This window comes from Barbatula barbatula (assembly GCF_947034865.1).
Source record: "Barbatula barbatula genome assembly, chromosome: 17".
Taxonomy (NCBI): Eukaryota; Metazoa; Chordata; class Actinopteri; order Cypriniformes; family Nemacheilidae; genus Barbatula; species Barbatula barbatula.
In genome coordinates this window covers 13,851,128-13,865,421 of record NC_136780.1, presented here as the reverse complement: position 1 = coordinate 13,865,421, position 14,294 = coordinate 13,851,128, and the positions used below count along the sequence as shown (strand labels likewise).

At 34.9% G+C, this 14,294-nt stretch overlaps 2 protein-coding genes across 2 annotated transcripts; both read left to right on the top strand.

Annotated features, from left to right (window-relative positions):
- Positions 1-1,876: 1,876 nt before the first annotated feature.
- On the top strand, positions 1,877-3,544 carry LOC306906400 (thyrotropin subunit beta; the record flags this gene model as incomplete). The annotated part of the gene is made up of 2 exons (XM_079477772.1): positions 1,877-2,026; positions 3,305-3,544. The coding sequence occupies 2 exons, from the start codon at positions 1,877-1,879 to the stop codon at positions 3,542-3,544; spliced, it is 390 nt and encodes a 129-aa protein (XP_079333898.1).
- Positions 3,545-8,412: 4,868 nt separating this feature from the next.
- slc25a55b (solute carrier family 25 member 55b) lies at positions 8,413-13,928 on the top strand. Its single transcript, XM_079477730.1, has 9 exons — positions 8,413-8,476; positions 8,875-9,000; positions 9,237-9,292; positions 9,627-9,717; positions 9,800-9,918; positions 10,746-10,938; positions 11,673-11,827; positions 11,922-11,997; positions 12,076-13,928. The coding sequence occupies exons 1-9, from the start codon at positions 8,457-8,459 to the stop codon at positions 12,233-12,235; spliced, it is 996 nt and encodes a 331-aa protein (XP_079333856.1). The 5' UTR covers positions 8,413-8,456; the 3' UTR covers positions 12,236-13,928.
- The last annotated feature ends 366 nt before the right edge of the window (positions 13,929-14,294 follow it).

Here is a 14,294-nt window from a genome sequence, read left to right as displayed (position 1 = left end):
ATCTGGTTGAATTAAGTTTATAATAGTACATTTTATTTACTTTATTTTTACATATATTTGATTTATACATTTTATTAATTTATTAAGAAATATTTTACCAAGCTGATAAGTGCCATACACCTGCTTCAGATACTGTACAATTGAATAGTCCATATCCATTTTTGAGGTCATTTACCGACATACCAACAATATTTGTTAATGATTTAATGACTGTGTTAATTGAAGTTCTAAAGAAGCACTGTATACAGGTTGATGGTTGCCATAGCCGCAGTCTGGAAGCATGCTGTAGCAGGCACATGTCCCAGTGACGAACAGGCAAGCATTAGTGGGGATTAGACTCAGAAAATATTGTCCAGGTGGACAACGATACACGTGAAACGCGGCGCTGCCTCCAAACAGCCATGTTTAAGTCGCCAGTTCCTTGTATATGGTCTTGTAAGAAATACAAGAGGATAAGGAGAATTTTTTTTTATTATTTAATCTAACCTGCAGAAAATTAATCAAATTAAAAAAGACAGACAATGGACACATCTCAGAAATCACATCCTTTTAAAACAGTGTAAAAGTGCAACTGTGCAGATGCGATTCAAGGAGGAAGAGTTCATTTTCAAAAACAGATCTGTTATAAATATGAACAAAAATCATGTGTTTATTTTGCATTCTAATTAATATCAGTCAAACTGAAGTTGGGTTGAGTAAAAATACAGCTATCAAACACAATAAAAAATTAGTCATTTGTACAAAAATGCAAATAAACTCTTAATTTCTACCTAACACGACCCTTTAAACTTTTGTGTGATCAGGTCGATTAGTGAATAGTAAACAATCTTACACAGTCAAATCACCAGTGTTAAAAACATCGAATTAACACTCACAGTGTACATATAATCCACACTTTGAGAGTGGGGATTATGTATAAACTGAGAGTGTTAATCTGGCATTTTTTAACACTGGCGATTTTGCTGTGTAGTAAATAAATAAAATACGTTTTCAGGTTTCCTGACAAAACAGAAAGAAGACAGAAAGGAAAGTCTTTGCGTGTTTAAAATATTTTGATGTAATTTTATTATGTTTACTGTGTTACTATGTATATTTTGATTTGTGTTTTTTATGGTTGATTATTTGTTTATGATGCGCTAAATGACTGTTGATTATTATTAGAAACGTCTTAAAATCCCACAGGTACAAATGCACATCAAGTAACATGTATAATTCACAATTTTGAAGAAATTGATTTTTAATTTTACAGTTCAGTTTACATGTCAGGGTGCATAACCAGTTGCTTGACTGAGCATTAGAAATGACACCTATCAGACTTAATATTTATATTAATTGTAATAAATGATGGTAATAATGTGGAATTTGCTGTAATTGATTCAAATGCATTGTAGGAGATAAATATTCTTTAATGTCATATCCGTAAACAAATGGTTAAAAACAACATCTAAACAAAGAAATAACAGCAGGAGGTTTGCTTAAAAATATAAACGGCGATGCATAAAGACCCATTCCACTCTGCACTTTGTGTTACATAAAGTGATGTTGAAAGGAGGCTGCGTGTGGCCATTTGCCGTGGTGTCACGTTGATAGTGACACTGTTGATTTCCAGCGTGGAGGATCATCCTGAAGACCCTCCCTCCCTTCTCGGCAAGATAAGAGGAACGAGGATCATTTGGTATTAGTCCAAAAGCAAACAGGGACCTTTGACCACACTCAAAATTTGGTAAAATTTTCATCTTTATTTCTGCATCTTTTGTTCACACACTTGTGCACAAATTTAGACTAATAGTGAATTGTTTGTTAGTAATAGTATCACAGTAACATCTTGGGTCATTTTTCTTTTTGGAGTTTGGATAGGTGCCTGCTGAATATGGGGATGTTATTTTGTGTCCTGCTCATTCTGTTGGGTGGAGATGTCATCATGGCCTGTTCGCTGGAAAACTACACACTGTATGTGGACAGACACGAGTGTGGTCATTGCATGGCTATCAACACAACCATATGCAGCGGAATGTGCTTCACGCAGGTAAGACTCACTCTCCCGTGTGTCTGTTGTTATTGTTCACCGTGTTATTTGTGTTGTAATTGAACACACTTGTTTCATGCGTTTCAAATACATATGTATTGTGTCAAGGATTTGGAAGATAAATATATTTTTTAATAACATTTTCGCTTCAAAATAACCTTTTTGACAATGTAGTGATTTATAAAAGATATGTAATAGGAAATGATTTACAATCTCCTTATGTCAAAAGGAATGATACATATATTTATATTTTAAAGGTATTAAATCAATATATTTTTATAAATAATTATATATTTAAAATAAAAAACACCAGAAGCAAGTTATGCTGCATAATTTAAAGTACAAGTGTATATGTGCAAGTGTATATGATGTGTGTCTCTGCGTGTGTGATGTGTGTGTGGATGAGTTCGTGTCTGTGTGAAAAAGATAGAAAGCATTAAAAAAGTGAAACTAGGGAATATTTTCTTTGTAACGTTTTGGAGTTCTAATGATGCAAAATGCAAATATTAAAGACATCAAAAAGAATACTTTTAAAATAATAACATATATACATTTTGAAAAGAAAGAGTTGTGGAAACACAAGACCAGGGATAGTTAAAATATTGGGAAAGTATTATGAGTGTGTGTTTTTATCTTTATCACTTTATACTTTATTACTTTTCACTTTGGACTTTCTACTCTTTTTTTCCTATCACACTGCGACAGTTTTCATACTTAGTCTTTTTTTTGCTCACTTTGACATACTTATAAATGTACGTATTAATATGTATTACAAACTCATCTCATCTTTGAGAAGAATTTAAGAACATTTGATCAAATTTACAACACAAAGTTTATGAAGAGAATGTTATAAAGAAGCTCACGAGGATGACTACAAAATATGACAACCTGGGAAAATGTAAAAGATCAATTTTAATCAACAACTGTCTTTTTTCTATGAGCTTTTTGTTTTTATGCATTTCTTTCAGTGTATGCAAAAACCCAATATTCCTGGTGCTTTACTCCAATTGCTTTTTTGCCAAATATTAAATACTAAACGTCTGTTGTTTTGTGCATTTTGTGCCATACATCTCATATTTTGTTGATTAAATCAAACCCCGGGGAGCACTAAACACAGATATTACACCAATATTCTCCCGGACATCACTTCTGGTCTCTACTGAAACAATACACCCGGCACCAATCTACCGCAGTGGCATGGTGTAATTAATACTTATAAAATCATGACAGATATTTTTCTGTAAGTGCATTACACTGTTCACTCTCTGTATGTTGCAGGATACCAACGTGCCAGGATTTGTGGGCAAGCGTTTCCTGATTCAGAAGGGATGTATGCACCGCTCTCTGGTCTATCGTGCCGCTAGGATGCCCGGCTGCCCTCTTCACATTGACCCCGTCTTCTTTTATCCGTTGGCCCGCCGATGCCGCTGCATGAAATGCAACACGGCCAGAAATGAGTGTGTGCACAAGCCAAAACGCATGCCTAACAAATGCTCTGAACACCTGCGTGCTGTTTGAAATGATTAAATTCAGCATTTGCCTTCTGCCATCAGGAGTTTTTCTATATATTGAAATAATTGGTATAACAAAGAAGTTTAAGAAAAGAAAGAGTGAAAAAAAGCTTATTGTTTTATTAAATGCTATCAAATTTTTATGAATCATAACAATTATATTAAAATGACCCTAAATGTATTTTTATAAATGAGTGGCTCAGTGTTGCTGGTGAGAGAAAGTGGTCTGGTTCTTCTATCTGTCTCTGTTTGTAAGTTATTGAAACTGAAAAATAAAATCATGTCTTATATATCTATTACACAAATGAAATGTGAATTTTGTTTACATTCATTCGAATATACCATTACCAAAAATATTTCAAAAAGATCTACTGACATAACATATAATATACTGTAAAAGTTTAGAAAAACATTGATGTCAAGCCTTTTAGAGAGTTTTCTAGTATGCAAAAATCTGTTCTGCGCAGTACCTTTTATAAGAATGGTCTGTGCTATTTTACCCAAAGTTGTCATTCGAAAGAAAAGTCAAATTTTTTAGAATTAGTCAAGTACAATAAACTACTTGAATTTAACATTTTGTTGTACCTTGTTTTACATTCAGACTTCACTGTGTTTTAATCTCTATGTCTAGACAGTTTCATATGCAACAACGTAAACAAACGTTATGTGGCCCACACTTAACTTCCGGTATAGAAATCTGAAAAGAATCAATAACTTTTGAGTAGTTTTCATTTTATACACCGAATATGCATTAAAATATTAATATAAATTAATATTATTATTAATTACATTTGAAATAAATTGTTATATTATAACCAAACACAGATCAGAAGTTAACGTCAGCCAGCACGTGCATCCGATAAAACCGTCTATAATGACAAAAAATCTATGTTTTTAATATATTTAGTTTGTGGAAAATGTTATGGTTGAGTACTTGAAAAATACATACATATTGAATATAACAATACAATGCATGATACAAAAATAGAAAATCTTTACAAAGTAAAAAATATCAGTACTATTATTACATGTTATGCAATTTGCACGTAACATTTATGAACCGGGTGTTTTATCACAAACAAATACCTTTGGGAATGTATTTTCATTTATACATAAAGGCAGATGCTCTACAAGATCTACATACTAACGGAAGTAGTTGTTATTGCATGTAAATCATTCCGCTTTCAATGACATTCTCTTTTCAGGGCTGTTGTTCATTGAAATAGGTCAGTTGACAAATATGTCCTATGGTGAGACAATTACAATAAATCTCTCTTATGCCATTTTAAATGATAAATAATAGGAAATAATATTACCAGTTTGTTTTCTTTATTTTTGCTGACACCATAGGACACATGTACGATTTCTTTGTCAACTACCCAGTTATACCTCAAAGTCAGTTTATTTCTATGGCACAATTAAACACAACAGCCGTTGACCCAATGTGCTTCACAACAAAATCACAGGCAATTTAAAAAGAAAGAAAAACGAATGTAAATATATCCATTAAAAAAATATACATATAGATATACTATATATGTACACATGTGTCATATATGTCATAATACTGGCCAATTTTCTGTCAGTAGATCCGATACATAAGGAGGGGTCAAGCCATTTAGCGACTTAAACACTATAAAAATAATTTTTTAAATCAACATGATATCTTACAAGCAACCATTGCAAAGAGCATAATAATGCAATCGCTTTTTAGTACCTGTCAGAAGTCATTTTGAATTGATGAAGCTGATTGGCCAAACCCGTAATACAGTGAATTATAATAGTCTAACCTTAATGTTAAAAATGCATGAATTATTCTTTCAAAGTTATTTAAAGATAAAATGGGTTTATCTTAAACTTTAAACCATCATCAAAAACAAATCCCAGGTTCTTTACCCAAGGTTTTGCAGAGAGTGTTTTATTGTCTAGAAAAATCTGATGGTCCAAAAATTATGATTTCTGTTTTATTCTCATAAAATAAATTGAGAAAATGTTAAGATAACCAACCTTTCACATCCAATAGACGAGCCCTATGTGTTTCCAACCCATCAATGTTTGGCTTTAAGGGTGAATAGATTTGAGTGTCGTCAGCATAGCAGTGGAACGACGGACCATATTTATAAAAGAAAGACCCTAATGGGAGCATATATATAACGAAAAAAGAATGGGAGCTAAAATAGATCCCTGGGGAACACCAGAAGATAACACAGAGTCTAAATTTGGTTTCTTTAACAATGGCCGAACTATAGCATGTTTAAGTGATTCTGGTACCACGTGTGTTTCCAGACATCGATTGTGTAGCAAAAGTTGATGTTTATGATGGGAGAAATGCTTGTATTGACTGAGAAACAGAGGAAAAATGGCTCTTTAAACCTGAATCTCCTGTCGTGAGAAGACGAGCTGGATTACTTTCTAAAACGCTTAACGATATTTAACGTAACTTTACCTAAATAACGACCAGGGACGCCAATATGGAGGCCGATATATCAAGGCAACCGATAGTGGACAATTCAATTCAAGTTTAAAAAATGTGTTGTTATCATTTTGCACAATTTGACGGTGAGAACATTTGAAAGTAGTCCACCGTACAAGCCAGTTGAGTGTGGCGAATTTAAGAACAAAGAGTATGAGGTTAAAAGTTACAAAAGTGGGCTTGAATCAAAGACTAAGTTTCCATAATAAATAAGCAACCCAAGATAAAATTCTTATTTACCACAGATGTAGTCCCATCCTTAAACAAGGCAGATTTTCTGTCAGCTCCACCGACTGCTGAACCTGAGGAAAAGTGTGAAGAGGGCTTAGACACACTCCTCGACAATATATGCCGAGCATGGCCATCGCTGAAGATAGCTAGGGCTGCGTCCAAATACCCAAACCCTTGCGGTCTTTGCACTTGACCACTTGACTACTTTCATGACATATTTCCTGTTTTTGGGCGTGAAGATCCCAAGCCAGCATGTAGTATTTCTAACCCGTTCGAACACACTAGCAAGTTCAAACATGTGGATATTTAAATCTGTAAATACTTACGTATATAAATCTGTGAATATTTAAATATGCTCCGAGGATATTTTGGTATGACTCCATTGATGTTTTCATACAAATGAGTATTAAAACCAATATTAACTCTTATAAGAAAGTTTATGTAAAATGACAACATAAGAATTCTAAATATATAAAACATACTGATATAATAAAGTAGTATGAAAAAAGTGAAACAAATTTAGAATAACTGTTTCTCACTTTATCTCAGTTACATTAAACTTGACCAGTTCTCCTTACTGTGAGCATATGGCAGCATTATTGCGGTTTCGAATCAGGTCTTAGTGTTCTCAAAATATATTATTTATGTGTTTATATTTTTTTTACAATGTTTACTGACTCTATTTCGGTTGATCCAATTATGTTATATAATATTTGACTTGAAAAAAATGTATTGATTGTTTCCATGTAGCACATTTTTATTTGTTTTCAGTGTGTAGAAATAGTCCTATAATGTAAGAACAGTCTGTATCTTGATGAGGGGCACAATGGTCATTGTTTCCGTCAATGATAAACATTAAATGAAATGTGTGGACATTTTTTTCTGTATTCCATTTGTTTTTGATGTGTTTGTTGCTTAAAAGTTAACACGAAGACAGGAACATTTGCCGGTAGACATTGTACAATAATTGGTATTTTGATATGTTTGTGGGCAATTATTATAAAATAGAAACTGCAAATGCAAGACTTTAATATATGCAATAAACATTATTTCAAGTAGAAATTGAAGATCAAAAAGAAAGCAAAATAAATTATTTTAGTAAAAAGCATTCAGAAACAATAAAAAACAATAACATGCAATAGGTTAAACGACAAAACAAATTATTGCCATTGAAAAGTAAAAACTAATTTAAAGTACTAAATTGTCACAAATTACAATTGGCCAAAAACTTCTTTAACAGTCTGATTTATTGTATTAGGGTCAATAAATAAAATAATCAAGTTCATCTTTTACAATTGGTGCTATTAGAAGATTTGGATTTCTGAAAGTGTTTCATCTCTAAATTGAGTTCAGTTAAATTTTCTCCCATAAAATCTCACGTTCAGCACCCAATCTTTACATTAACACTAAACGTAAAGACTGTGAATTTTGTTCTTTAATGTAATATATTTCTGTAATATAATACAAAACATAGGTTGTTCATCAGTAATAAACTCTTATAAAATATAAATGATCAAAGCCATTTCAGAACACACACGGATTGGAATAAAATGCCAATAGCCTACATCAAACATTTTCATCTCACAATTTCAAGTAAATTTGTAACTAATTAATAAAAATGTTTATTCAATTTACTTTTACATTTTTTTAAATGCATATAAAAATAACGCATCATTGATTTACATCCCTCTGAGGAAGACAGATTTCAATACTTACTGAATTATATTTTTAACTCATCTGAATTGTTTTAATGTTTTTAATAAAAAATACATGTGAACATTTTAATGTAACAAATACAAAATGATCTCCTCTTGCATGTTGTTTTCAGACAAAATGTTAAACGATCCCTTATTTGTAAGTCACTGTGGATATGCATTTGCTAAATAAATATAAATGTCAACTTATAGTTGTCAACTTATATATTAGATAATTATTTGCATGTTTTGAAGAAAATCAGATAATAATCATAATCTATATGATGCATTTCCAGTATGTGTGTGAAGGAGTGTATGTGTATCTGGGCATGCCTGCTGTAAGAAGATCCTTCACTTCTGATTGGCTTTGCTGTGAGTCATCAAGTACAGTGACGGGGTTTGACAGGCGGTGATGCCTGAGGCTTTAGGGAGGGGTGAGTGCATATAAACCCTCTCAATTCCTTGCTCAGTGACTGCACCTCTGTCTACCTCAGTCCTGTAGACCAAACCAACTTCTCACCATGACTCAACAACCAATCAGGTATGAAATGGATTTAAAATGTATAGCATGATGGTGACTTTTTACGTTAACATGCTTTTCTAATGCGCTGTTTGATTTTATAGAAAATGAGAGTGCAAAAATAAAATGGGCAATATAACTTTGTGAATGAACACATGACAAAATGCAATGATCTTATGAGAATATTTAGTTTATTATATGACCTATTCTTTTGAACAGCATATCAAACGCTGTAATCCTGAATAGGGAATAAATTGAAATTGTGAAAATCAGTCAACATTGCTTTAACACAAAAATGTAGCTGTTACATTTCAGTTTTTGAACATGTTGACTTATTCTTGTTATGTAAAATCCTTGGTTGAGTTACATTATTAGTTTTCTGTATGACGTTGTCCATGGTCTCTCGTGTTCCTCACTAGCCTTCCTGCTAAACTCATCAATGGCGGAGTTGCTGGACTTGTGGGTGTTACCTGCGTGTTTCCCATTGATCTGGCCAAGACAAGACTCCAGAATCAAAGAGGAAACCAACAGGTCTACAAAAATATGTACGTGTGGGTAACTTCAAGTCTGTTTCCATTATGGAAACCATATATCCTCCACCAAATCCTCCCTCCCTGCATAAACCCAAACCTGTCACAAAAAGACTAGATTCCTAGAAATGATTACCTGTCATGCACCACAATGCCAGAAAACGAGTTTGTCTTTGCAAGCGGATGGTCTGTTCATGAATGTATTCAAAGTAAAGATAAGAACAATAATATAATCTTGTTATTTGGTTTAGGATGGACTGTTTGATAAAGACAGTTCGTTCTGAGGGATACTTTGGAATGTACAGAGGTAAGCAGTTTACAATGAAAAAATAATAAACCTTCTTAATCTGTGATGTACAACTATTCAAAGTCCCCGAGAACAGCTTACGTATATCGACCTAACTTGATTGACAGAACCAGTTATACAAATCAGCTTGTTAGGGCACGATGCCTTTCTACAATATGCCTACACTTGCATACTTTTATAAATTAATACACCGCACGGAGTTGGACTCTAACAAATAAAACTAAATGTTCTATTCGTGTTAAAGTCACTGTCGACATAAGCAATAATATCTTGTAACTTTGTAGTGGTAAACATGATATTCAGTCTAACAAATCGGTTCCTTTGTTTCCTAAAGGTGCAGCAGTCAACCTGACATTGGTGACCCCCGAAAAAGCCATCAAATTAGCCGCCAACGATTTCTTTCGCCAGCGACTCAGTGTGGGAGAGTAAGTTCCCTCCGATTCTGTTATGAAGCAAGTGTATAACACTGACGAGAACACAGATGAATGACACACGCGTGTGTTGCAGACTCAAACTGAGCGTGTTTCAGGAGATGTTGGCGGGGTGCGGGGCAGGGATGTGTCAGGTTATCGTCACAACCCCTATGGAAATGCTCAAAATTCAACTTCAGGATGCAGGTCGACTTGGTGAGAATAAAAGAGTTTTGTACTGTACACTGAACTCTTCCATGTTTCTTTAAGACAATACATTATTATTTTACGATGTGGCATGAATTCTTATGATCTCAATCGTTTTGATTTGCTCTGCTTTCACACCAGTGATGGTTAGGGGTGGAGCTTTATAATTGACGTTTATTTCTATTTATATTAACGCATTTGGCAGACGCTTTTATCCAAAGTGACTTACATTGCATTATACCATACAATAAATACAATCCCTGGGATCGAACCCATGACCTTGGCGTTGCTAGCGCCATGCTCTAACCTCTGAGCCACAAGAATTAGCTAATATTGCTAATAATTATAAGAGATGCACCAATATATCAGCCAATAATCTGTATCGGTCAATAAAAGCATTTTTTCACACTATCGGCTGATGCACAGCCGATGATCAGGCCCGATATATCCTGTCGATCAAAAGAGAACAGGAAAATGCAATGAATTTGTGCTCTGTGTATAGAAAATGTTAAGAAACATCACCAGTATGATGTTTAATATTAAAAGTTATTACATGAATTAATAACATTCTCAAAGTTAAGAAATATTCAATTAATCTTCAGAATCGGTCTCGGCAGATATCACGCAGAATAATCGGCATCAGTGGAGAAATTTAGTATCAATGCATCTATAATAGTTATACATTTTTGTATGTTTCACTTCAGACGGATTCATACAAAATAGCCACCTCAAGATCAGGCGGTGTCTTCAACAATCCGTCTAAGATTAAGTAAAATTGTATGTAGTTTTCTCTCTTGAAAGAAGTTTTTACAAGTTGTGCCGTCTTTTCCTTTCAGTGGCCCAGCAGAGACAAATGGCTCTGCTTCACACCGTGAAGCTGGGAGCAGCTGGTCCAGTCTTAAACTGCACTTACAGCATGGGTCCCGGGTCTTCCATCGGGAAAGTGTCGGCCATTCAGATTACCCAAGAGCTGCTTCGTACGAAGGGCATCCAGGGACTTTACAAAGGTCTAGGAGCTACCCTCATGAGGTAAGATTTCATCCTGTGACGCAAACGTGAACACTTTGGCACGTGAGAGTATTGCATACTGCAGTTGTCACTTGGTGGGCAGTCATACTAACTAAATATGAACAAAGTAAGACATGCTCCTGAAATGTATCATCCACCTATGTAATGCACTTTTGGGAATGTTTCTTCTAGAAGTGTACTTCTTTCAAATCTACAAGTAAAATTGGCAATTTGTTGGGAAACATGGCATATGGATGGATAAACATCTATTGTTGGTCTTCTGAACTTTCTTGCAGTTCAAAAATGTAACTTTTTGTGTAAAAATAACACAAATTAATTGATAAGCAAGTATAAAAAAAATCAGTTTAAAACCATATCCATGCCTTTTAAGAACAGCAAGTATACTAAGACTTTATTGTTGTTTAGTTGCTGTCAGGTACAACTTTAATAGAAAAAGCAGTTTGACGTTAATTCAATACAAAACTACGCAAAATAATCTGAAATTTATGGGGGCGATATAAGACAAACATTATGAATTGAAACATGGTCCTAACCATCTCTCAATTCTCAACCCTTAGTCTTAAAATAAAAGACTACTCATAATCCCCAAACTAATATTATTCCTAAACCTTTCCCTTAAATTTGACTGGTTGATATCAAAAGAGGTCTTGGATATGGTTCCTGGAAATTGTCTTGCTTGGGAAATTCACACGTAGCTGGTTGTAAAACTATCCATATGGGTCTTCATCTTTCAGGGACATTCCATTCTCTGTGGTTTACTTTCCCCTATTCGCCCATGTCAACCAGCTGGGCAAGACATCGGAGGATGAGAAAGCTCCTTTTTATTGGTCCTTTATTTCAGGCTGTGTAGCCGGATGTACGGCGGCTGTAGCAGTCAGCCCTTGTGATGGTGAGTGTGCATTCCACATTTGACTAAACATATTTGTGTTTGAGCAGATGTTAGGTTTGGTTCAAAGACTAAATCTGATCCTGTTTCTAACCAGTTGTGAAAACCAGACTGCAGTCACTCAATAAAAGCGCAAATGAAGACTCCTACAATGGTGTTACAGACTGCATCAGGTATAGTGCAGCGTTCTGAGGGGATTGGATCAGTTTCCACTCCATTAATATTAACTCTTAAATTTTTGGTTTATGCAGGAAGATAATGCGGAGGGAGGGACCTACGGCGTTCCTGAAGGGGGCCAGCTGCAGGGCTCTTGTCATCGCTCCACTCTTCGGGATTGCTCAAGTGGTTTACTTGATCGGTGTAGGAGAGTTCCTCTTAGGACAAACCCCATTCAACCTTTACTCTGTTTAAACACCTTCATACTCTGAAACCACCTGAATTAAACTTTAAAGACCAAGGAAGCTGAAGTGACTAAATATCTGCGAACAAATATTTGGAAAAGGACTGGCAATTGCATTGATGTTCTAACATGTTAGCTTTAGCATGCTCATCTGGCTTATTCAGGAAGCCATAACACTGCATAAGGTTACGTCTCATTTTCTTTTGGAATTGTGATCAGAATTATCCTCAGTGAGGGTTGAGTTGGAAGCTTACAGGCGGTTTTGATCAAGGTCAATCCGTTTGTTAAGTCATGACGTTAAACCCCGTTCAGACACCCAGCGACGGAGCGAGGCGAAGCCATTCATTTCAATGGTAGCTTAGCAACATCCAGCGAGATGAGCGACAGTGACAGTTGCCCAAGCTGTGGGCTTGTCTAGAAATTCGACAAAGTTGAGATTTTCTCAACCATATGCAAACTGTGAGCGACTTTTGGTAGCGACTACCAATAGGTGTACAGCAGGGGAGCCGTCTCTTGTCTGTTACTACAGGAAGCAAGGAACGAGAGACTCAGAGACACAGTCGCTAGTGGTCTGAATGCAGCTTTAGGAATACTGTTTCCGGTCCAAGCCTCCACTGGTTTTCAGTGCCACTACTACATAAACTGAACTTTTTATTCATTTAGGTGAAAGTTTTATAAACTCATGTGTACATTAGAGGTTTAAGAAATCACCGACATCAGTATTTTAATTACTTGTAAAGATTAAACTGTCTGGACATATGGGATTTTCCTATGGGGATAAAGGTTAGGATTGTGTTTTACGGCAAACCATCAGTGAAAATCAGCATTTTTTTATGTTTGGGGTGGGGGAGGTCAAGAAAATCTCCAATTGTTTTTTTTACATTTTCATTGATAAGATGATTCATCTGTCTTCCGTTAAGCCCGATATCTTGACATATTTTAATTCTATGTACAATATTATAGGGACCCTGCTGATTGATATTAGCAGGGAGACATTTTAACAAGGACAATATATTGGACAATACAGAAGTTAAGGTTGAGTATTTGAATATTGGGGGTTTGATTTTATGTTCAAGGTTCGTCCAAACCTTAATAATTTCTCCTAGTCGAACTTGAAGCAGGGGTTGATCTTGAACCATTCCAAGAATCTTCGAATTTCTAATTTGCGGTTTGAGAAGGATTTACACTTAATACATATCCTGCAAAGAATATGGAGCAAAACTGAGAATGTAAATAATGGTTTTAAAAGAAGAACCTTAATAAACAAAACATTTGTGTTTTTTCGTTATTAATTATATTATGTCTCTACTGTTACAATGTTACAATTACAGTAAATAGATTTAGAGATGAACATTTCACAGTAACTAAAGCAAATAATCATTGGGAAGATTTAAATCATACTGAATATTTTACCAACTACTGATGAAACTTTGACCAGTGGTTCTGTCACGGTTCGTCCTGCACTAACAAAGTTACAGCTGACACACATTTCATGCATAGACAAAATAGAACATTTTTCTTGACGTCTCCATTGGGGGAACCATTACCGCAAGTAACTTCCTGTTTTGATTAGTTAAATATAACAGTTGCACACAAATATATTCACATTGGATGACACAGGAAATACACACTATTTAAAAGTATTTTGTATGTAATGTATGTTTGGCCAAGTCAGGATTGTAGCTCTATAAATAAAGGCATGTTTAACAACACACCAGCTGTACAAAACATACCAGAACCATTCACACTGAAGCATCCAGATGTCTCCAATTCTGCATTATTTTATAATAGATCCCACGCTATGTGATCAGGTTTATTTATATCTGGTGTGGGTATCAAAATCTTCCAGTAAAATTGTGACTCCCCTGTTAAGAACACTGGACTCAGCAACTTCCGCTATAGAAATGTGAACTGGTGATGGCCACAGCAAAGAATCTGCCAATGTTAACGCTGCGTAAAGCGTACAGTGTATAAATGTAAAGCTCTTGGCCGTCTACACACTGAAGTTTCATGTCTTCATCTCAGTGGTTGTAGCCGTCCAACTTAAGGTGAGAAAAAAAGTAGCTTTTT

Bases quoted from the DNA above. Each gene is read 5' to 3' on its own strand.
- slc25a55b (XM_079477730.1), top strand. From the start codon at position 8,457: ATGACTCAACAACCAATCAG. The intron at 8,477-8,874 runs GTATGAAATGGA...GTTCCTCACTAG, and splicing joins ATGACTCAACAACCAATCAG to CCTTCCTGCTAAACTCATCA. The intron at 11,998-12,075 runs GTATAGTGCAGC...TGGTTTATGCAG, and splicing joins GGTGTTACAGACTGCATCAG to GAAGATAATGCGGAGGGAGG.